Below are 25,700 nucleotides of genomic sequence, written 5' to 3' on the forward strand. Positions count from 1 at the left end.
CAATAGGCCCTTCAGGAAAACACTTCCTTCACTTCAACACACACACACACACACACACACACACACACACACACACACACACACACACACACACACACACACACACACACACACACACACACACACACACACACACACACACACTCGAGAACAGAGGGGCCTTTTAAACGGTAAATCTCCGCCCGCCCGCCCGCTCAGTCACTCATCTGGTCATTTGCTCATTTGGCTTTTGGTCTGTTTGGTCACTCACTCCTTCACTCCTCCACTCACTCCTTCACTCACTCACTCTCTTAATCACTAAAGCTCTCAGTCACTCGCTCACCCTCACCCATCGATGTGCTCATTACGGAGCGCCACAGGGATGACATGTTTTTGTAGGCCAGCCTGGAAGTTAGCATTAGCCTAGTTTTCTCAACAGAAAGCCGACAGGACTTTTACATTTGCTTTGTCTTTCCAACGCGCATGATGCCGAGGGTATTGCTGCCATGGGAGGAATATTAAAAAGGAACAGTGCAACATTCAAACTAATTTAAAACACTCCAGTTTGGCAAAGCGTCGTCACATTACGTTGAGGGACTTGATTGCTTTCCAAGCGGGAACTAAGATAAGATTGTGACCGCCTGATTACTGGGGATACACCGATATTATACTATGTATTGGCAAGCAGGTAAAGGTTAGTACTCGTACTTTAAAACGTGCTATCGGTGAATCCCTACTGATTACAGAACAAGACAGTCTTGAATTATAACGTTAAAGATTGTCGTGGTTTTTTGAAAACTTAACATGCAACTCTTCGTTCTGAGAACCTCGGAGCAGAAGAAGCCTCGGACTCACTTCCTGTACGCTCTGGCTTCATTTCTATTGGAGGACACGGAGATGAGTTTGGGTTATTTACTTTGTCTTGTTTGTATGTTGACATTATGTCTTCAACTTTTGTTTTATCCGTACTTTTTGTTAAAAATCAGGAGCTTCTAAAGTTAATAGAATTTTTCATGATGAATGTTTTTCACGTCGAGTTGAATGTATTTTTGCCCTCATTTCTTCAGTCGACCAAATGAGAAGCCGTTTTTAACGGAGGGAATAAGAACAGTTCAATGTTAACTTGACTCACTTTCTCACTCTGTTTCTTTTAACTTGGTCACTCAGTCGGTTTGCGCCTTCATTGGTTAACTGATTCAGAAACATTTAGCCGTTAACGTCCCAAAATCTCATGGATGATGATGACGAATCGTCTCTGAAGATTTCACACAATGTGGGTCAGGAGTTTCTGCGAAAAGTTGGAAAAATACAAACAAACAAATAAATGAATAAATAAATACACGCAGACGAAAACATAACGTTCTCGGCCAACTTTCTTTGGCGACGGTAACAACACACACACACACACACACACACACACACACACACACACACACACACACACACACACACACACACACACACACACACACACACACACACACACACACACACACACACAAACACACACAAAATAAAATGTAATAGATAAAAGTATTTTATAGTTTCTCATGTCCTGGTAGAATAAATCACCTTCTGATTGTTGGTGCTTCGATCCTCATCTCACCAAGACACTGAACACCCAGTCCTTCCCTGGTCTGTGTGTGTGTGTGTGTGTGTGTGTGTGTGTGTGTGTGTGTGTGTGTGTGGATGAATTTGGAAAAGGACACTGATGTAAATGACGAGACCTGCATCCGGGGTTTGAAACCTGCCAGGTTAAAAGGCGATCAGGTATTCGTTCGCCTCCTCACTCGCTCCACAAGTAAAGAAAACACTAATAATTACTGTGTGTTTTTTCATTTTGTCTTTTATCGTCTGCTTTTCTCACTTTGTGTTGGCTTCACCCGGCTCTCTTTGTGCTTGTTTGGTATTCACTGCCCTGCTGCTCTCATGCAAACAGCAGAATTCTCTCAAGGAAAGCTTTCAGAAACACAACCGTTGGCCTTCAATTGCCGTAAAACTTGTAAGTTGTTTGTCCTCTAAATGCGTCTGGCTTAGCATACGGGACGCTCGCTGCTTCGTTCATTCTCAACCATTTTTTTTTCCTCTTCTGAAACGGGTTGGACTTGACCTTCCATCCGTCGGTACACACAACCCGCCGCCCCTCTGCGTTTCAAACGACTCCAACCGCTTTCGTCAGACAAGTTTGGGATGTTTTCCACATTATCTGTTTCTTTAGTAAACATTAATTTCCTCTTACCGTCACCTCGCCTCTCCAGACAAACACACGGACGCACACATTCAATCACAAATCCACTCACTTCATGACTTGGGCCATTTCCTTCAAGTCATGTTTTGGTTGTATGAATAGAGCGAGTTCACCTGCACCTCTGTAGAACACACACACACACACACACACACACACACACACACACACACACACACACACACACACACACACACACACGCATATCGCTGCCTCTTTTCTCTCATTATCCAGGTTTATTGGGGTGGCAGTAATGGCATTTAGATATTTACTCGGTTTGAGCGCTCCGGGCTACGTTTGTGTTCATGGCTGGAGATGCCATATGCTTGCATACGGTATTAAACGACTTAATGAAAATACTTAAAGAGCTTGGCATGTGAGCTGACAGTGTATTTAATACGAATCAGCCAGGAGAAAATATGAGCCCGGACACGTGCATGCATGAATAATACATGTACTAGTTACATGGCCCTTTAGATACTCTTCAATATACAAGCAAATACACTCTCAGATTTCCGGCTGAAGGCCAAATCAAGTTCTCAAGTGAAAACGCAAAACTTTTGTTACGTTTTTGGGGGTTTGTTCCCCTGGTACCTGGAGACACTGAAAATACTACGTCTCCATAGAAACGGGGGGAAAACACAGATTTTCTGAAACGCTGACTCCAACGTCTTCCGTGCAATGGACGACGTTTTCAAAACTTGACGGGAGGAAAACACAAAAATGATGCGTTTTCATGTGAAAGCTTCATGTAAACGGGTCTTTAAGTCTTTAAAACTCATTTTTGGACGGAACTATGAAACACCAATGATGCTAAAAAGAGATATTTAAAAGTCAGAATTAAAGAACGTTTTAATAAAAGAAAATCTATTTCCTGTTGTGGTGTGCCAGTGGTTTTGAGGTGACGTGCCTTCTGTGGCGGTCGGGTTGAGTCTTGACCAGCGGTGTCGAACATGAGGCCCGTGGGCCAAAACTGGCCCGCAGGACGGGTGTAAGAACACCCAGAATGCAACCGTTTTTTTTGACATTTCACCATGTTTTGCACCACAAGGTTTCATTAAAATTGGCTTTAAGTTGAGATTCTACTTATTTTTGGTACTAATTGTTTAATGTTGTGAAAATATCAACATGTTGATATCGGCACTATGGCACTATTTAACTGGTCCGGCCCCGTCGAGATGAACTTGGGCTGAACTTGGCTAACTAAAGCTTAAGTGTAGGATACTTTCTTTTAAAAGCTCCTATCTCAAATACACTGTGTGGTTTTCGGCAGATGAGAGATTGAATCGTGGGAGAATCGTCAGTAAAATCTGTGGTCGGGGCTGGAATTGGTGGCTGAACGCCACACCGTGTGCAACGTTCACCAGGCGGCCCGGTTGGTGCTGGACGGTGTGAGATATCTGTGGCGATGGCAGCTGCTGCTGTGACCTGCTTCCTGGTAGTTTTGTTTACATGGAGGGTGTTTACTGGGAAAAAGAAAGACCGCAACAGGAAAAGCTAACGTGCACATGCTAATGCTAGTAGATGCTAACAAGTACTTACTTCAAGCTCCCGTTTCATTACCCTCCAGATTGTCCTCCCCCTCTTTTTACGGGGTTCTTTATTATTTGTTTCGGTGATTACGCAATCATTCCACAGGATTCCGCTCTACACATTCTTACAGTCTGGAGACATGATTATTTAATTTCGTCTTATGCAGCTTGAGAGGCTGAGACTGCAAAAGATTATTAAAATCACAGTGTGGGGAAGACTTAAAGTTACTCTACCAGAAAGAAATCTTTAAAATCAACGTACCATAAAAGTCTCACTTCTGACCAGAGAATAAAACAAAACACCAAAACCAGACCATCTCCTCTCTGTTGATGTTTCCTGACTGACGCCATCTTGGGAAACCTGCCCCAAGGGATTGTGGGATATCAAAGATGGCGGCAGCTCCAGCCAGAACATCAACATTTGAAAAAGCTCCAGACTTTGTCAAAGAAAGAGTCTTGAATCCTGGAGAAAGTCTGAATGAAGTGAAACTGAAGGTTTTTCCAGAGAGAATCCAGACGTGCAGAGATCCAGAGGACAAACAGGATCTTGCTTCGGGAATCTTCGGGAGTTTCTGTGACACTAAAATATCAACAAACCGTTGGATGTTCGGCGAATTATAAATGCTGGAAATATTTATGAGTGTGATGAGGAATTTCTTTCACAAAGGTTTTGATAATGTATCAGCGATGGACATCAACACCTACAACTGGGACACCCAGTTTTTATTTTTCCCGTGTGGATTCGGGTGGAGGAACTTTAAGTCCTGCTGGTGCAAAACGTGTACGTGAAGTCTGATACTCCTTCTCCGGTCCTCAAATGTAATTCCTATAAAATGTAGCATGAAGGCTACGACTCCCTGATGGTAGTAAAAGTTTTACCGAGTGGAAAACACTCCATGAGAGTTCTGGTTCCCGCGGTTGGAGGATCTGATGGGCTCCGGACTCTGGTGACCAGGCGGCTCCGTGTTCTGGCTCCGTGTTCGGGCTCCACCCAGGAAGGGTGGATGTTATCCAAGTGAGCAGGAAACAGACTCTTCAGAGCCGGTGGCCTCGGGGCGCCGCCCCCTGGTTTGTGGCTCCGTGGGTCCCGTCGCACTGCGTTAGCTCCAGCTGACATGAACGCCTCTAATGGCCGCCATGGCTGCCTCGGGGGAGGGGCAATCTTCACATGAGAAAGACGGGAGGATTCTGCTTAAATAAGTGTTATCATTGCAGGGAGTGTGTGTGTGTGTGTGTGTGTGTGTGTGTGTGTGTGTGTGTGTGTGTGTGTGTGAGGATCTTCAGGGTTATTTGTTGCTGCTCTCGTGGGGGTTCACTTCTCTGGATCTGCATGTATGTGAGTTCCTGGACGAGCGCCAGCGCTGCTTGTATAACGCCGGCGTGTTTGACTGTTAGAAAGTCAAACTGATCTCCGACATGAAGCTTCCGTGGTTAAATGAACCAGATACGAGCTCAAGCAGATAATCAGTTTTAAATGCATGTTTGCCCAATAACCTCTTCACTTATTAAAAGTGAATGTTCATTAAGTGTGGGGGTTTTATATCAGTGCAAACCAGCATTAGACTGAAGTACACATCATATTTTGATGTGATTAAATTAATTAAACAGCCTATTTCTTCTATGCCAGTTTAATATGTTATTGAATAATTTGTTTTTCATTACAAGGATGCCCTTCACATGTAATTTCTAATGTTTAGAATAAAAAATGAACAAGTACAAACTTCTTAATAGTTCCTTTATTTTTATATCTGCACTTACCTTTGAAATCTGCTCCTGTAAACTCGTTTGCACTGAACCTTTAGCATTTTGTGAAAAGTAATTCTGCTGATTAGGCTTCGGTGAGAACGCTACGCTGACGGGAAAGTAAATTACATCTTGAGTGCGGCAGCAGAAACTCCTTTTAATTTCCCTTCTGGCTGTTAATTTGTTCACAATATCGGCCGCTGTTTTTACAGAAAAAAATTGAATAAAAAACTGCTATTTGCACTATTAAGTGGAAACTTGGAATGAAACCAGTGGAAAATCAGTCGAATGCTTAAAAGGAACTTTTCTAAGCTTTAATACCAGAAGATTTATTTGCAATGAGGGAAGTCCTAAAGGAAAACTGGTTTCACAAAGTCTCGTGCAAACTAAATATGCATTGAGATTTCTTCACTCTCACTCTATTGTTCTTTTAATTTCAATAACTACTCTAATTATTTGAAAACAAGGTGAGCGATTCTTTGCTTCTAGTCAGTTTTCACAGAAACAATCATCATATTGAGTCATTTAGTGCAAATCAGGATGTGAAGTGATTTGTATGATGTTGATTCATAGAAACAGATTGAAGTCGCTTTGCTTGGATTCAAATGTAGAAACTCAAAAGTGGTGATAGAGTGGAAAGTACTTAAATCCCAAAATACTGAAGTATGGATGACATCAATATGGAGGTTACCAAAAGCAAACAATTTCCTATTTTTTCACCATTAAAAAGACAATAAAACATGTTGTTTTGAGTGAGAGAATCAGGTTCACGCCACCGTCTCTCTTTCATTTATAAAACCGTCCTGAATGAACTCACTGATCCAGCTTCAAAAGGTCAATGACCTTTTCAAAGCCGACGTGACCTCTCGGACTTCAACTTCCACAATGTTTAAACACAACAGAGTTTCTGCTTCCCCTGCTTCTTTTAATGACTCAATACGCCACCTTGTGGCTCAAACTCGTATCACAACATTAAACAGGCTTGTGACATGTTGGAGGACGAGATGACGTCGTGACTTATTCTGCTTGATATCTGACGTTATATGGATTTATACTGATTTACCTGGAACATTGGCTGCTGCTCATTTACGGGATCATTAGCACCACGTTGTTTCGCAGCGGTTGACGGCTGTCGGGAAACATGTTGACGACACACTGACATACGGTGGAGGAGCGGGAAGGATGTCGCTAGATATAAACTTCTATGAATATGGACACGATCATTACAGGCGGTGGCTGTTGTGTGTGCAGGTTTGTGCGTTAACGAGCTTGTTGTACTTTTCTTGATCAATATTTCACGTTAGTCTCGGAAACTTCGATGCTAATTAGCAGAGATGAAGGGATTCTGCTTGTTTTGGTGTCCCACTAATACACATGGTCATATGCATACACTCCAGTATACATACACACACACACACACACACACACACACACACACGGAAATGTGTTTTTCAATGAAGATGTGTGTAATTATGTTTGTGTGCAGGCGATGGGAGGTGTTGTACTGAAAAATGTAGATCGGGGGCATTGGCACACACACACACACACACACACACACACACACACACACACACACACACACACACACACACACACACACACACACACACACACACACACACTTCCCCCGACCGTGGTGTTAAACTTGCAGATATGATGTTGAATATTGATGGATCCCCCACAGCCCCCCCCCCCCCCCCCCCCAAACACACACGCACACACACACACACACACACACACACACACACACACACACACACACACACACACACACACACACACACACACACACACACACACGTTCCCTGTTTATATCCCTTTTCTAACGAGATCACTTTGATTTCCCTTCATTTCTAATGAGATCACTGAACAACGAGGGTGCGATAAAGGCTAATTACCTCAGTATTGATTAATTCATAGGCTGTTATTTTTATATCTGTAAGAGAAATTGTGTTTTTCCCGTCTTCACTCGTTGCTCGGGGTTGTTTTTTCAAAGGGAATATAGATGGAAGGCTTTTCTTCCTTTTTTCTTTAAATTTATTTCCCAGTTGATGTAAGTCTTGCTTGAAGAGCCATAATCAAAGATCTACTGTTGATTTCTTTGGCTATAGATTTGAGAGTTTACATGTGAGCAGAAAAAAACCTACTTTTCCAAAATATTTGAAAGTGAGTCGAAAAACTATTCAGTTTGATTCAGGACAGAAATACCCAAACTTCTGCCATTGGGTGGACTGAGCGGCTTACATGGCAGCTGCCGCCGTCATTGGAGTGTGAATGGGTGAATGTGATTAACAGTGTGAAGCGCTTTGGGACTGCTGAAGTTGTGGAAAAGTGCTTTTTAAATGAAATCCGTTCACCATTTCCATTTTTTACGGGTGGTTTCCAGGAAAAAGTAAGGTTTAGTTCTACTGGTTTACAACACGGAAATCAACAGGAGTAAATCTATCTGGTTTAAAGAATCCAATGAAACCTTGTAATCAAAGTTTCTAGCTCCTCCTTGATTTTCCTCATTTGAACATTGGATCATAGGAGCTACATTCAGAATCTGCTGTGTCTGTGTGAGCTGGACTGGCTCCACCCACACGTGCCTATCTTGGGAAGAGGAGGAAGTACTTCCTCTGGTGGTGCCATGTGCCAGAGCAGAGCTGCCTAATTGTGGGAGGAGTCAAAGGGAGGGCCTACCTTGATTGGGATTGGCTAAACCCCCGATGACACTATATAGGGTTTGATTTCTGATTGGCTGGTTGGAGCAACACACTTTTTAAAAACTGAAACAAGCCAGGGACAGAGAGGACAGACTGTCTTCACTTCTGAGGACAATTAGTACTGATGGAAAACCTTTAGAAAGTGAAGTTTGCATAATATGAGCCCTTTAATAAACATAAAAATACAGCAAAGTTGTTTTTAAAAAAAACATTTTCAAAAAAATGTTCTTTCCTATACGTCAAAGTTTGATTCTTCCGAACGACTGCAGTTAAATCCTACGAAACCCAAATGTCTTCTCATCTTCTGCTCCCGATTCAAGCTGCAAGCGTTTGGTTGTTCGTGTCGGAAAGACAAAAGCTCCTCTTTTGTTTTGACGAAGTCTAAACTGACTTGTTCGCTCTCAGAGGACGACAGCCCACCAAAACACACACAAAACAAGGAAGTTGCCATTGAGGGATTTCATGAATAAAGCAATGACGTTCCCCCTTTTCAAATACTTCAAAACAAATTAAAATGGTTGTGTGTCAAAGCATATGTCTAATTAGGGAAGTGTGTTTATGTGTGCGCGGAGCGCTGCAGGCTAACGGAGAAGGCTAATGCGGCGGAAAATGTGTCTTAGCCGGGCCATGAAATAATGATGAGACACTGTGACTTAATCATGTTGAGTCTCTGTTGGAACGCCCCAGACTCAGGCTCTCCGCTCACTTTCCTTCTTTCCCTCTTTCTGTTGCTGCTCTTTTGCCTCCTCTCATGAACTCCCTCCGTCTCTCCGTCCGCTAATGCTGACGCTTCATTAGCGTCGAATTGTTAGCATTGCTAATGCAGGCTGTCGACAACACGTTTTAAATAATTATTAGATCTCTACGTTTATCAGTAACACGCTAGTAACTGAATATAATTATACACTGAGATTATAGAGCATGTTATTATAGATAAGAAATATATTATATAGATGCAGGTTATAGACTGTGGAAACGGGGGAAACGCAACTTTTTGAAAACAGCGTCCAGAGTGGAACTAATGTTTCTGTAACAAAAGTTGTTAACGTGCCTTCTTAACAGACGTTGTTTGGAGGTTGACAGGCCTGTGCTTTGTTTCTCTGTCTCTGTTCAGGCGGCTGCACGTTTGAAGAGTCGTACAGCAGCTGTGGCTACAGCGTCTCGCTGGGAACCAACGGATTCACCTGGGAACAAGTCAACTCCTGGGAGAAACCCACCATGGACCCCGCCCTGCCCACTGGTAGGCCTCCACACACCTCACTTCTCCTGACTTTTCTGCTGAGTTTAAAGGAAAAGCCAGAGGATGGAAAGCTGAAACAAACTACCTGACATTCAGGATTTTGGCTTCACATTCAGTCTTTTTAGAATTCTTAATTTTTGGTGTTTGTCTTGCTTCTTCTTAATGTGCTTGTAGCACTTTGACATTTTTAAATAAAAGTGCTATTATAATATTAAAATATTATTAATATGAGCCGGTTCAGGATTTGATGAAGTCAAGCAGGGCACGGTCATACATGAGGACATTTAAATTCTGGTTTGATTTCTCATTAGTGTGATTTCATGACAGCAATCAGAGCCTCCGTCTACACGTTTTTCATAATCACCAATTCAGAGAGTGTCCTAACCACGTGTCCATCATAACACTTTTTGGGAAATACTGACTGACACTCAATGTAAATGAGGTATTTGTTTTGTCATATTTCTCAAATTGTGCATGAATATTAAAGTGAGTTTGTTTTTTAATAATGCCTCTATCTTCAGGCACAGACACACACGCAATGTAACGTTAAGCTCTTATGACATTTTTTGAAAAAAAAAGAACAATTACATGCACACTCTGTAATTTCAAGGGCAGACTCGCAAATGAATGTAATATTCAACATTTTCCCTCCGATCTCTGATCTCATGTCAGACTCACACATCGATGACAATCATACATGATTCTTCACTGTCTGGTCAAATATGCATCAGGGAACTCAGACGCAGTATTTATTTATTTTTTTCCAAAGATAAAAGCTTTAAGATTTCAAATACTCTCATATGTGGGGATTTTTAAATTGCTCTTCCTCTCTGAGCGTCTGTCCTTCCCTCTGGACGTCTCAGCTGGCAGATTCAGAGTGACGTGACCCCGGCTGGGTCTTTCTCTCTCGCTACTTGTCAAACGCCAAATGGCAATCAGATGGCCTGTCGATCCATCGTGCTCTCTGGCACGCCGCTGCCCTCATGGCTCGCCGCATCCCGCCCACTGCCTCACTTTCCCAACACACTCGCTGTCCGACACACTTCGTCCTCACACGTTCCGTGTCCTACACACTGGATATCCTGAGTCACCTCCTTCGCTTGGTCTCATGGTTACTTATTTGACTGACAATTTTTTTTTTTTTTTAGAATTCACTGCAATGCAAATGATTTGAAGGGCCAATGGCATTTTGAGATTTTTTTTTTTTTTTAAGAGCACTTCGTGTAGTTGAAGTCATGTCTCCATTGCTGGTGGCAGTGTTGAGTCGTTGCTTACACTGTTTTAAGTCTTTTTGAATGCATATTTCTTCTGCTGCTTCTTGAGTGACTCAATACACCATCTTGTGGCACAGACTTGTATTGCAAGGCCATTCGGCTCTCACGACCAGTTGTTTTGGTTCAATATGCTTATTGTCAAGGTATAATTAAACTTCCTCTCCCAGAATCCTAAGGGGAATAATGAAAACATTCAGGTTCCGGTTTTAGTTGTTGATTTACATCTCTAGTACTTTGTCAATAACTTCTGAAAGGAATTCCTCATCACACTCAATCAAAGTGGTATTTCCAGCATTTTATTGTGGCGGGACATCCCCAGTTTGTTGACGTCTCAGCGTCACAGAAACTGCTGAAGGTTCCCGAGGCTTCATGTCACAAGATCCTGTTTGTCCACTGGATCTCTGCACATCTGGATTCTCTGTGGAAAAACCTTCAGTCTCACTACATCCAGACTTTCTCCAGGATTCAAGACTCTTTCTTTGACAAAGTCTGGAGCTTTTTCAAATGTTGACATTCTGGCTGGAGCTGCCGCCACGCCATCTTTCAAAAAACACGGTTTACCCGGACTGTTTCCCTGCAAGACGCACAACCATCCATAACGTATCGTTTAGTTTTCGATTCGATTTGATCGCTGCCGTGGACAGACGGCGCTGCTGAGGCCTTGGTTGTGAATGTCCTGAGATCCAGTCAGTCGAGGGCAGTGATGGAATTTCCAGTGCTTTGTACAAACCACACACAAACACAGAACTCAGTTAAAGTTACAGGAGCTCACTTCATTTGACAGCTTTGTCATTGGCTGGTGCCAGAAATAAAGAGTGTGAGCGTCTGATGTCACTGAACACGCCTTTATCTCCGTTTCTGGCTGATGAAGAGTTATTTCTCTCCAGTTTGGACCACACAGAGCCCTATTTCTCGATTTCACCATCGTCTATTGTCTCATTCTCAGTGATCCCATAACTCCCCCTGCTTTCTCCCCTCGCCATCATAGATTATCCCCGTCACGTCAATTACAGCTGCCATACATCATCATCATGTTTCTATTTCGCCGCCTCAGACACGCTGGAGGTTGGCGGAGGGAGAGCGGACTCCACCACGCTGAAATCTTTTACTGGAGCTCTGACACGACTGACCGGGCACGGACGTCACGCCAGTCCGTCTCGCCCTCGGTGTGTGTGTCTCATGTCAGTTATCTGTCTCATCTATCATGGTGGGCGGCCGGGTGTCAGGGGTGATTGAAATCACAGCCTATAAGCCCTCCTCATCATGGACGACTTATCAACTACACACCGCTCTGACAGCTGTAGATCTGATAAGGCAGGACAGGAACAAATTGTCTGTCAGTCTCTTTGTCCATCTCGAGCAGTTAGTCATTTTTTTTCCTCCAATTGTCTCGGTCTGCTGACATTCATGCTGGACGTCACGGGATTGATGAAGCTTCGCACGGCCTGAACGCCCAGCTTTTCATAATGAGGAGAACTTTTAAAAGTTGTGAGAGGAGACGTTCAGAAGCTTCATTTTACTGCTTTTGCTGCTTTTACAGAGTTACCGAGAGAAAACAGAAACTTTTCTGATATACTGCTGCTGTGTGATTTCAGTACAAAAACGAGAGCTACACTCGGTAGAGCGCAGAATCACCAACGCCACATTTGTTTGCGGAACTGAGTTAGCATCGTTGGCATGATAGCCTTTAGCTCATATCGATGCTAACTAGCCTGTCAGGAAGCTACATCACTGTGAAACACTGAGCAGGGAGCGTCTCCATGGCAACAGATGCTGCTCTCCTTTGCTCTCCTCCATGAGGTGCCTCTCTCATCCACTTTGAATGGGAAATTTTTTCATAGTTTTTTGGGATTTAATCTGAAACGTTTAGCCGTTGACGTCCTAAAATCTAATGGATTGGTCCTTGAATGATGACAAATCATCCCTGAGAATTTCATGCAATTCGGGTGGGTGAGTAGTTTCTCCGAAAAGTTGGTAAAATACAAACATATAAACAATAAAAATAAATACACGCTGATGAAAACATAACCTTCTCGGCCAACTTCGTTGGTTGCCTAACTTTCGTTGGCGAAGGTAAGCAACCAACAGAAGATCAACTACATGGCGTTAGTTTGTCTGCCGTTTCTGTGTAAACCGTGTAAAAGCCAGGGACAAATATATTATCTTTTAAACGGAACCTGAGACAAAATGTCTGTTTTTGTGAGCTGTTGTAGTGTAAACCTGTGCATTATATATGTGATTGTTTTATTTATAATGCCCCAATGACATTCAGATAACACACTGATGAAAAACACAATTCAACGTATGCAAACAAAGGCGACTGAGGAAAGCTAATTGTGAGATGTAATAAACCTGGTGATAATTTTATCCTTCACTTATTATTACATATTATTCTGGAAAAGGAACAAGGTAAAGCTCAGAACGGTCCACGCGTCCCTCCAACAGTGTCATGACTTTTCCCAACATCACATGTAAACAAATCGGAGCAAATAACCCCGTTGCTTTTGTGTCGTTATCTCCATTATCAACCCGCTGATCATATAATCCTCTTTCTCGCTTCACCTTCACATTATTGATGCGGTTTATACGCTTGTCATAGAGCGTAACGCCACACTTGACAGCTTGTAGATCTGATAAGATTGGATTGGCAGCGTCGTCCTTTCCATCGCTCCGCCATTCAGACGTCGCTGTCATATAGTCCATAGTGGTGACAGCTCCGAGATATTAGTGTTCGGCATGATTGGATTGAAATCACAGCTTTAATTTCTCCTCTCATCATCTCAGTATTGACATGCTAATGATAAAACCCACGCGGCCGACACATTATAGATTTGATAAGAGTGTTTTTCTATCTTTGATCACCTACATTTGAACTGTGCGATGGTTGAGTCTCACGAGTGAGAAAATGTGTGAAAAATCGATTATGGATGATGAGCCGAAATGCCAAAGAGACTTGTTAGAGCCACTAGTTCAGGTGCACATGGAGAGATATGTATTGAATTGTACAGGCCTTCGGAGATGAAAACAGCTGCCAGACTTTGTCGAGTGATTCCAACATTTCTGTTTTTACTTCGACTGAGAAGTTTTTTTTTCCCCGTCCTTAAGATTTTTAAGATTCTTCAAAACTTTCTCACTTCTGCTCAGCCGCCTTCTATCTGACTATAAGGTTCATATGTTCATCCCTCTTGGATACTGTGGTGAGAGAGAGAGAGAGCCAAGAGTGTTTCCTGTTCACGTCACCGCTTCATTACAAAGAACCCACCGGCATGCGGCTGAGGGTCGCCAATTAACCCGACATGGACGGAGAGTTAATGCCCCGAGAAAGTTCACAGGAAGAACATGCAAACAGGAATTACGCCCCAGTATCCTTGCTTTGAGGCAAGGCATCCAACTACAGCACCATCATGTCACCCTGCCAGGGGTCAAGTTTCAGATCAAATGGACTAAAACATAAAATACTAGAGCTACACTCGGTAGAGCGCATGATTTCACCAACGCCACATTTGTTTGTGGAACCGAGTTAGCATTGCTAGCATGATAGCCGTTAGCTCATATCGATGCTAACTAGCCTGTCAGGTAGCTACATCACTGTGTGAACCACTGAGCAGGGAGCGTCTCCATGGCAACAGACGCTGATCTCCTTTGATCTCCATGAGGAGCCTCTCTCATCCCCTTTGCATGGGAAATATTTTCAGTTTTTGGGATTTATTCAGAAATATTTAGCCGTAAACGTCCCATGATGACAAGTTTTCCCTGAAGATTTAATGCAATTAGAGTGAGTAGTTTTTTGGTGAAATGATGGTAAAATACATACACTCAGACAAAAACATAAGCTTTCTCGGCCAGCTTTCGTTGGCGAAGGTAATTAGAAGTTGCTTTGTGTCCTGTGAGGTGATGTTGTTGGTTTTGACTCAGTCTTGGCCCCTTAAAGTCTCGGTCTTGGGACGCTCTGGTTTTAGTCTAGACTCTGTTTTAGGTTTTGACATCTTGACTACAAAACTACTGTTACATACAAATAGTAAAATATTCCAAAGGTTTTCCGGCCTTTATCTTGGTTTTATTCAACTTGTAACCTTGACTGACACACTGAGAAATGCACACAAAAAAACAAACAGATAATAAAGACATTTTCATTTTGTCATCAGTGTTGGAAACCTTCACTTTTGCAAAAGAAAATAAATTGACTTTCGATTACACTGTTGGCCCTTCACAAACATTCATATCTCACACATCTTATTACCTGGAAATCCTGGGATGAACGATACAAACTCGCAGAAGCAGCAAACATCAGACATCAAAGCCGCTGGATGTTTTCGGCAGCCGTCAACACGGCCACAATCTGAAATGTGAGAAATGATCAGAGAGCAAGAGTGAAGGCACTGCTGAAGTGAGGAAAGGGGAAGAGACAGGAAGAATAGAACCAACCCAGGTGAGAGAGAGTTTAGGTGACGACCGAGAGCAACACATTAGTAAATAAAAACATCTCTGTCTTACTCTGTGATTGAAAATCCTAATCCAAAAGAGGGCGTTTGATATTTGTGTGTCAGTGTCTGACAGCATCGGAACACACTTCCATGCAGACGATGTCAGATGTTCAGAAAACCTCATGCTGCAGTATTCAACGTTATTCTTAATGAAGGCAGGATAGAAAATGATGAGTAAAAAAAAAATAGAACAATTAAACCATAAGAAAAGACAATTAGAAGGAAATGAATGGACAGAAATGGCAGATTGAGACAGAAATGGAGTAGAAAAAGAGAGAACGTGAAATAAAATGACAGGAAGGCAGAGCAAGATTTAGAAAGAAGCCTGCACTTGTAGTTGAATACAAAAGGATTTTTTTTCTTCCTGAATCATGTAAATGGAAAAAAACCACACACACAAAGGAGAGACAAGGGCAGGCAGACACTCGGCTGGGAGGGTATACAAAGGAGACAGAAGCTGTGAAAGAAACACTAAAAAACTGTCTAGAAGAGGAAAAAAGACAAACTCACAGCGCGACACAAAGACTTGTGTTTTCTTTAATGACTCTTGTTACTCTGAGTCCTACTTGCTCTTTTCTTACTGGACTTTGGATTCAAAAGACAATTTCCAGAGCGGACAGCTTTAGAAAGCGAGTGACGGAGATGAAGGTTTGACTGTTTCTGATTCAGCGTTAATGCTGTTGCACACGTCACATGTAAAACGGAGCAACATGCACATTGCGTCTGATGCAATGTGCTTTAAATAGTAATCCATGCTGTGAGATACAGGCGTAGATAGGAGACCATATCCCACTGAAGGTTGTTTGAATCATTGAGGGCCTCCAGCGAGTCAGACAGTCGGATCAGGGCGAGGTGTGGGGATCCCAGGAGGGAGCAGCTGAACCAAGATCACCATCGTGATTATTGGAGGATTACAATTTGTCCCGTAGAGCTGGCGCTTAATCAGATTGTCCAATCAGCACCTTGTACGATCGCCAAAAGCCAATCTGACAGTGGAATCTGGACCCCAGGAGGGGGTCCAGATTCTATTGGGGGGGGTCCATATACAATACTACACCGGTATTGGTTCATCCCTATATTGGATTCTTGCAGAATCTTCTGGCGTCTTTCCTCTCAGACGGACACATTTCATTACTGTTGACTGTTGCATCCATCTGCAGCCGGGTGGGACATCGTTTCAGAGACGTCCTGGGGACAAAAGTCTCAATCCAGTTCTTGAGGATTTGAGCTTTCACTTTGGAGTTTTGTCGTGAGATTCAAATGTGGCATCCAAGTGCTGTTTGAACCTGAGTTTGTTTCATCCCACCGTCAGACAGAACAACACGCATAGTTTTATTTCAAACCCAGCACTTAGTATTTTGAAATGCTGCAATTTTTCAAAGAAGTAATATTTTCCCTGTTTACACAGAAAACGAGATCAGTGTCAATTATTCAGTACATGATCTACATCCAGATTGGCGAAACCCTAACATACAGTAGTGCAAAGCTTCGTATACATTATGTACAGACGTGTACAGAAGTGTTTCAACGCCTCCCAGAGGGCAGGAGTTCAAGTAGTCTGTGTACCGGGGGGCAGATGTCGTTTCCAGTACTTAGCGCTCCCCTGAGACAAAAGTTCCTGTACATACTCTCAGTGGCCTGAAGTGAGATTTTATTGATGCTCTGGAACATTTTCACAGTTTTTTCTGCAAAGCTTTCTGCTCCGAGACAGAAGCTCTAACAGATCGTACGTGTACTTTGTACTTCATATTCTGTTCTTGGCTATTTCACTCTTGTTATTACTTTATTTTCTTATTGCTTTCTCACTTTATGATTTGTTCCTTTTTGGTGTTACCGATACCAATGTTGTGTCCCGATACCGATACCGATACCCAATTGCATAGTATTGGCTGATACTGATACTGATACTTGCCGATACGGATACTTGCCTATACCGCAGTGTTTAAAAAAGTTATGGCCTGTTTTTCTTCCAATTCTTAAGAACTGCATACTCATTTGGTTGTATAAATCATTGCTGTTATGGCTTCATCTGGCTGCTTAAACCTTTGTGAAACAGGACAAAAACACCAACACAGTAAATGTAAGACAACTTTTTTATTTCCTACCTGGTATGGGTGAGACTGAAAAAAGAATAAACCTTTCTTAAACCTGAGTTTTAGCTCACAAATGCCAAAAAATAGTGCAATATCCATGTACCGGTAAATACATGTAAAACAGTAGTGCAACCGTAGTTAAATTTAAATTAAAATATCAAATAATCTAGATATGAGGCTTTCCTTGGTATGCACTGAATACGTCACCTTACATAGATCAGGAGTCAGGGCAGCAGTGAGAGAGAGTCGGGAGAGAGAAAAACACACGGCGCTGCGTATCGCCGATGCCAATACCAGCTTTTAGTGTGGTATCGGCACCCCCTCCCGATACTGGTTTCGGTATCAGCACAACACTATTCTTTTTGATGCTTGTCTGATTTTGTTGCTGAAATCGTTTGCAGTTTGTTTGCTGCTCACTGATAGATTTCAGGACTATTTCAGTCCAGGTATCAGGTAACAGGTATTCATAGTACCTGAGACCAAGCCTTTAAACAACCGAAAGCGAGTCAAGACCGTTCTCAAGTACTACAATACTGCGTCAGTCGACCACCGAGCCCACATGATGCAAAACGGCTGAAATGTATTGACATCAAATAATTATAATTACCGTTGTTAAGACAACCCAGATTACATTTTTGATGTTCTCACCTGCTGAAAGTATCAAGAAGGACTTTCTGTAGGTCCTCTTGAATTCCTGGAGTAGAACTGAAAAGCAGATTGAGAGAGAATGGAGGCTGGTGGGGCTCAGGTGGGAACCGACAGACTCAAATCTGCCACAGTAGAAGAGTCATCAAAGAGGAATTGATATCCTTTGCCCTTATTTCTTCTTTCCTCCTACAAACCTCACCTCACCTTGAGACTGCGTGTTATTGTTGAGATATGACGGTGCTTTCTCCTGATTATACATCATATATTTGGATATATTCTGATTGTGTGACTTCTTTTTTGCGGGAGGTGTAAAAGCAGCATTCATTTCCCCCCCTGAAAAAAACATCTGTGCACAACAGACCCAGAATAGCAGCTTGTGTGTTTTGGGAGCTGGATAATGACAGCAACATGTTCATTAGTGTTGTGAACGGTGACAGACAGTCTCTGTCTGAGTGGATGAAGATTTAATGATCCCTGAAGGGAAATGTGGCTGCTGCTGCTGCTGCTGAGATACAGAAGATCCAGATAAGATCAGAATATAAAAAGAGCATAAGACAATATTGAATGTGATTACAGGTGAAGGAAACACTATTAGAGGAAGAGATAAGACACACTTTATTGGAAAAATCAGCGTATTTGAGTGGGCAGGAGTTACTAAGGCCCCGTTTACACAACGATTCAAGTGGAAAAACAAAGTTTCTGTGTTTTCATTTAAGAAAAGACGGAGCAAAAGCAACATTTTGGAAAACAAATGTTAATTTGAACGACAAACACTGAAAACGATTGAGTTAACCTGTTAAATATGGACTGGGAGTCACGACACCAGGGAGGAGACTTTGTTCTGATGGTCTCTACTGAGCATGTGCAGAACTACTAGTTACTACGACCGTGGCGTGCAGCAGCAGCGCTTCATTTTCTAAAAGTTCCATTTTCAGTGGCTCTGAGCACCGTTGTCTTTGTTTTCTGTTTTCACTTGATGTCGTTGTCGTGTAAACAAGGTCCCAGTTGGAGGTTCCTCACATTAGGATGAATGAATTCACATATTACAAATATATCAGATTTAATAAAAAAAAAAAAAAAACTGAATGTAAAATGTACACAAGGTTTTTTTCACTTCAAAAAGGAACATCCCTGGTTGGAGTCTGGGCTGTGGCTTTGCACTGTGTACCCGCTGTGAACTCACAGGCAGATAAACTGTAAATAGGCACATTTCCAGCCCATCGAGAAAAACTTCAGGTTGAGTTTCTGACTCAGACGGAGTCGTATTGGAGACAATCCTCTGTTTTCCCTGACAACTGCTGCCCCACAATGTGAAGGCTGTAGAAAAGTTTGTCTGTAAATCTCAACCACTGACGAAAACCTGCTGCAACATGGGTTTAACGTCTTCCTGCTCCTGAGCTGTAACACGTGAGTCACAGTCCAGTTTGACTCAATAACACAAACCAAAGTGACGTTTGTATTCTATTTACTGACACATAGCTGCTATTATTTTGTTTCTATTGGCATTATAACACAATAAAGAAAAGCATGTCACACATGCAGAAACTATTTCCTCCAGTTTGACACGACATATGTGGGCTGTAAAAAAAAGAAAAGAAACTGTCAGTCATTGCAGCTCATTAAACCTCTGCTCTGGTTAAAGCAGCGATATCCTCTTAATTATATCCCCCAAAAATAATCTGACCCGGAGCAGAGGAGAAAGACATGAGTGTGTCTGGCAGCTGCAGTGTGTGAGTGTGGGGGGATGGGGGGGGGGGGGGGGGGGGGGGGGGGGGGGGACGTCAGTCTTCTACATACTGAACCCAAGAAATCCGCCTACACAGTCATGAGAACCGGTCTGATCAGGTGTGCAGGGAAACTTCAGGTGCAGAGCCGGGAAACGAGTCATGTGCTGGGGGGGGGGGGGGGGGGGGGGGGGGGGAATGGGTGTGTGTGTGGGGGGGGGGGGGTCAGTCCACCATCTGGAGACATTCAGCCATGACTTCTTATTGGAGGAAAATGTAAAACTCTGTGTTTTTACCATTGTATTGTTATAAATAGGGACAATTGTATAAATAACGCTCAAGACTTTAGGCTCCAGTGGTGTTTGCACTGGTTCACTCTGGTAAAAGACATTCTGATCATTTCAAATAGTCTGGATTTATATTTGTTAACAGTGTAAATATTCATTCACTGTAAAGGATAATATTTGTAGGTTTCTTATATTAATTCTGGAAGAAAACAATTAACAATGAGGAAGTCCAACCATTGGTGACAATGAATACAAAACAATTCTAAACAGTAAGAACTGACATGTGGAATGGACGTTTAATTCATGATCACATTCCTCAAACACTAAAAATAGTAAATTGTAGGTCTTAGCGATTTGGTCCCCAAAAATTAAGATTTTTTTAAAAGAAGAATTTGAGTTTCGATTAAATTCGCGATTTTTTTTGTCAATGTGCTTGAAAATGACTGCAGACATCAGATATATTGTCAAAAGTGCAACCTTATTGCTGTGATTGTCCTCAGACTTAAAATGCTTATAAACAATCCCAACATAAAAAGCAAACGAGGCTCCGTCAAACAGTAAATTCAAGCTTTAACCAGGTTTAGGCAAAAGTGCCACAGCAACTACGGAATTTGCCAAATAAAAATAATTTCAGCTACAAATTCAATAAATTGATTAAATGGATTTTCTTGCCCAGCCTTAGTAAATATATTACCTTCTCCTTGTTCTTGAGAGGAAGAGGAAAGAAAATGAAAATGCCTAAAAGTGCAAAAAGAGCCAAAGTCACTAAAATGACCAAAACCTCTGAAAGTGGATAAAAGTGCTTGGAAAAAAGTGAAATAGCTTCTAAAATATGTAACGTGGTTAAAACTAAAACATTAGATACGATGAAAGGGGAAAACAATTGTAAATTAAATAAGAAATATACTAAAAATGGCTGAAATGTGATAAAATATCTACCATTAATAAGTGCGGTTATGAAACATCATAATTACAATGTAAAGTCTGGTTATTAAAATTAAAGAAAAAAAACTCCACCCATAAGCTTTTAAGCTGTGTTACCTTGGTTCAAACATGTTTTGTGGCACCAGAGGAATTTTCGCCGTGAGAGGAAGAGCTACTCAACTTTTTCAAGCATAAATTTTCCAAAGTCGACTAAATCATCGGGAACCAACACAAATTTATGTATTTTCAAAAATGTAATACTTAGGTCCCATTAAACAAGTGAAAGCGCATCGTTTTTTTTTTTTTTTATGACGTCCGTCTCCACTCGAATGGCAGAAACGTTGAAAGCGATGTAGTGAGCGTGCCAGGCCAGGAGGTCGCGCTGTTGGTTGTTTTTGTCATGAAACCACACACACATGCACGCAGTGAACAATCTACCATAAACACACATTTTCGAAACATCAGGGGCTCTGCGCTCTGTTGTCATGGTAACGAAGCCCGAAAACAAAATGAAAACTTTCTGTTTCCACATGAAAACGTTGTGTAAACGGGGCCTTCGATTTCATTTTAGTTTTTACTACATTTATCATAATTTCTGGACGATAAGCTGCTACTTTTTTCTTTTCACACGCTTTGTACCTTGCAGCTCAAACAATGACGGAGCAAATTTATGGATTCTTACTGGAAAAACAAGCTTGACGCCGCTGATACATGGGTGATGCGTTCAGGTGCATCACGTAACTGCGACGCTCGGTGGTTGACCAATCGTCCAGTGACAAGCGAGCATAGTCTACTTGGAATTACAGTAGCTTTAATTCCTTATTCCATGCTGAGTGTTGTTTTATCCATTCATGATGAGATTATAACATTAATTAATACACAATCTTTAACTCAAATTTCCTTCAATGCTTGTCCAACCTTCAAGAACAGTCTCTGCTCTTTGACTTCTACACTGCTGCCATAGTCAGCCGCTCCATCAGCTCCTCCATCAGCTCCATCCGGACATTATTCGTCTCTATGCAAGCGTGTGAGATTCCGATCACGCAGCTTTTATGGCAGCTTTTTACTTTCTTGCACAAATCCCTGCTGTCCCTGTGGCACTCTGCAGGCCAGCACAAACTTTGACAGCCAGATGAAACATGCCGGCTTTTCTCCTCCCTCCTCGGAGTTTTATGTGAATTTAAACAGAGCGAGCCGGAGCGCCGCTCACAACGCTGCGGGTGTGTGTGTGTGTGTGTCTGCTGTTTGCTGGTTGTACCCTGTCATTTGCAGCGTTGACTGTCAATCGGCGGCCCAGGCTGTTTCTCAAAGCCTCCCAGCACCGCCCGTCGTCCCCGCTCTTCCTCTTCCTCCATCACTCTCTCTCTGCACCTTCATTCCTCCCGAGGTGTCTTTGTCCTAAATTCGCCTCTCAGCTTCAGTGGATTGCTCTGACAGCTCCACAGTGTTTGAACTATGGCGGGCGTCTCTCGTTCCTGCTACATGTGTGTATTTTCACGTGTGTGTTTGTACGTCTGCTCGTCAGCCTCTTACTTTTTCCTTCAAGAGGCTGAAAACAAATCGGCACTAATCAGCGTCTCCCACAACTCAGTTGTGACACATATTAGCACACACACACACACACACACACACACACACACACACACACACACACACACACACACACACACACACACACACACACACACAGTATCTAGCCTTGCTCAAGCTGCCAGCAGTAATAGGCTTCTGAATTATAGTGTCACAGTCGTATAGCAAAAATCTGTGTGTGTGTGTGTGTGTGTGTGTGTGTGTGTGTGTGTGTGTGTGTGTGTGTGTGTGTGTGTGTGTGTGTGTGTGTGTGTGTGTTTGTCAAGTGGCTGCTGATGGGTACAGAGGTTAAATATCCCGTCCACTTTTTTGCCGCTGCCGGTGATTTGAGGACTCTTGTCGGAGCCAACTTGATTGCATTTGTGATTTGTGGGCGGGCAGGAAGCGGCGAGGCACGGCTGGAGAAATGACAAATGGCGCAAAAGCGATAATAGCACATTGACAGGGTGACAGACAGGCACTGTGTAAATACCTGCATTTTGTGAAGTGTTAACCCAAGGAAAGCCTACAAGTGGTTTGCTTTAGAGGTTGGCGTAATGAATACATGATGGCAAGAGGTACAGCTTGTGTTACACTGACAGTTTTCATATTTATGGAAACTCCAAACTGACCTAACCTCATGAAATGCTTTATAATACCATGTGCATCATATACAAACAAACATCGATCACAATCCAGACCCGTCTGTTTGAAGAAATAAATAGTGTGTGTGACTATTCTTGTTTTTCTGTACTTGTGGGGACACCACCTTATACCCTTTCCCATGGGGACTCAATCAGGATATGAAGACATTTATTGAGGTTAAACTGAAGTGAGTTGAGGTTAGTAAGGGTCAACAAGTTGTTGAGCCTGAGTTTACTTTAAGTCTGCATGAAATGATAAAGCTGATGAGGATAACGTCAATGCACACTAACCTCTGATGACAAAACAGACGTCCCAATGAGGAAAACATGAAATTGTCAGCATGTTTTAACGTCAATCCATGGTGAGCTTCAGGTGAATGTTCGTTAAGTAGTACTATTGACTGAGTTTAGAGTAAGTCAGCAGTACACGAATATAAAAAGCAGTCCAAAATTCTGCTCCAAAAGTAATTTTGTGTTTCTGTTCTTGTTTTTGTGTACTAGTGGGGACAACACCTTATTTCACACAAACCCGTGGGACAAACTTGTCTTGTAGTGTATTTTTTTTCTAAAGTGGAGGTAATGAAGGCATGTATGAATATTTACATACATTGCAGAGGAAAGTCTACAGTTTTAGTTTCCTCTCAGTTTAATCTGACTTGTTTGCAGTTTTAGCTTATCTTCACAGTGATTGCGGCTGCAGCATCGGAAAGCCAATCACACTGCCCTCGTGTTGTATTGAGATAATGAGTTTTCTGCACTGGGTAAATATATACCGCAAGCTAAATCATCGCATAGGTTTGAATGAGAAGTGGCCCCAATAATGATAGGCAAAGTATATGAATGTTTTATTAAGGAAGCAATTGCCTTGAGCCAAGTCTGTTCAATTACAATATAATAAAATAACAACATGGGCATTGTCTCCACTCTGCTTCCACTGTTTGTTTGTGCATGTGGAGAGAGATTATATGAGAAAACACAGCAAGCCAATGCTGATAAATGCTTTTTAATAGTGGGTTGATAGCGAGAGAAATAGAGAAAATGACAATATATACAGTCATGTATATTTATGGGCTGTATATATATATATATATATATATATATATATATATATATATATGATTTTTAGGAAAGAAATAAGAGCTATGCACTAAAACAATACAGCTTAATATATTCTGTTCACTTTCCTTCTATCACCAAAAGTGGCTTTTTACTTGACAATTAATAGTCTGGTCCTCATTTTATTCATTTGAGAATCTATAAAAAGTAAGTTTAACTGAGTGAGAACAGAACAGAAGGTCATGGTGTATGAATAGCTTCAGATGTATGGATCCTCAAGCAAAGTTACAGATCTACACCTTCAGTTCAACTGCAAGAAAACGTCTTTGGAAAACTATGTGCCTGAAACTCTTTCTCTGGCTAAAGAAAGCCACATCTGAAAAAAAGAAATAAAAGAGAAAACCTTGAATTTTAAACTGCACTTCCCTCTTAGAATAAGCCGGGGTGATTTTGAGACGCAGCTCTTACTGAAATGTGGCTTTGAGAGCTGTATGGAGCTGTCAGTGTCATTCAGAGTGAAAGCCATTATAGCTGCGTTATATATCCACAGAGAGAGCGGCAGATGAAGATAGATGGATTACCTCACTGGTAAAATTCCTGTGTAACTCAGACGCGAGCAGATATAACCGTGGTTGACAGATGCAGAAATGCCAGCAGGAGATAAGAGGAACAGGATGAAGGAAAGGAATGAGAGCATGAGGTGGCGAGGAAGACGACGGCAGAGGGAGCAGGGAAATGTATAGTTGCTGAAAGTGATGGCTGATTTGTTTCATTATTGACTTTCTGCACTGAAACACTTCTGTAGTTTTTTTTCTAAAAAATAAAAACCCTATTCTAAGCCTACCTGAACCCTAGCACTGACCCAGTGCACAACAAAAACACTGAAAAGAAGAAAGAATAGATCAATTTATTAATCTTTACTACAGTGTATTTGACTGCAGCCCTAGCTTCCCCTCCCCCAATGTCCTCCAAAACACGAACATTTTATTTTACATTTTTATTGTCATTTTATTTCTATTTGCTCATTAAGTCTGGAGTTATTTCCATGTATTTATCCATCTACTACAACACTCGTTGGAGCCAATTCCCTCTAATTATGTGTGAAAGCAGAGTACATCCAGGACAGGTTGCCAGTCCATCATGGGGTAACTCCATTTATCTCCTGTCTAAAGCAGTTCTCTGAACCATAACCACACGGCTGTCATTTCTCAGTACAGAGCTGGAGATTTCTTCCTGGGAAAAATAAATAAATAAAGGATTTCTCATTTACATTGTTGAGATTTTAAGTTGGGTTTTCATCAGTATGTTTGATTTAAAAGTGACATTCAATGGCGTTATATGAATAAAATTGAATTGAACTGCAGACTGCTCTTCAGCTCAACATGTCGTTTTTTGCGTTTTTACTTCAGAAAAGTTTCACGGCAACGTTTTGAAGACGATGTCGGTTTACATGGAAACGGCAGAAATCCTGAAAATGATGTAGTTTTAATGTTGGGTCACCAGTGAGTTTTGTTTGTTTTTGTAATGAAACTACAGGCAGTCTGCTCTAAACA

At 41.9% G+C, this 25,700-nt stretch overlaps 1 protein-coding gene across 1 annotated transcript in view; it reads left to right on the top strand.

The window, feature by feature from the left end:
• Positions 1 to 4,443: 4,443 nt before the first annotated feature.
• The window catches only part of LOC308108964 (receptor-type tyrosine-protein phosphatase T-like), a gene marked incomplete at its 5' end in the record, with an annotated part of 47,771 nt that continues 26,514 nt past the window's right edge, over positions 4,444 to 25,700 (top strand). Inside the window, 2 exons of the mRNA XM_080462295.1 lie at positions 4,444 to 4,537; positions 9,319 to 9,444. Of these exons, the coding sequence (XP_080318421.1) occupies positions 4,444 to 4,537; positions 9,319 to 9,444 (220 nt within the window). The remainder of the gene's footprint in view (positions 4,538 to 9,318; positions 9,445 to 25,700) is intronic.

Source organism: Lipophrys pholis, assembly GCF_963383615.2.
Source record: "Lipophrys pholis genome assembly, chromosome: 4".
Taxonomy (NCBI): domain Eukaryota; kingdom Metazoa; phylum Chordata; class Actinopteri; order Blenniiformes; family Blenniidae; genus Lipophrys; species Lipophrys pholis.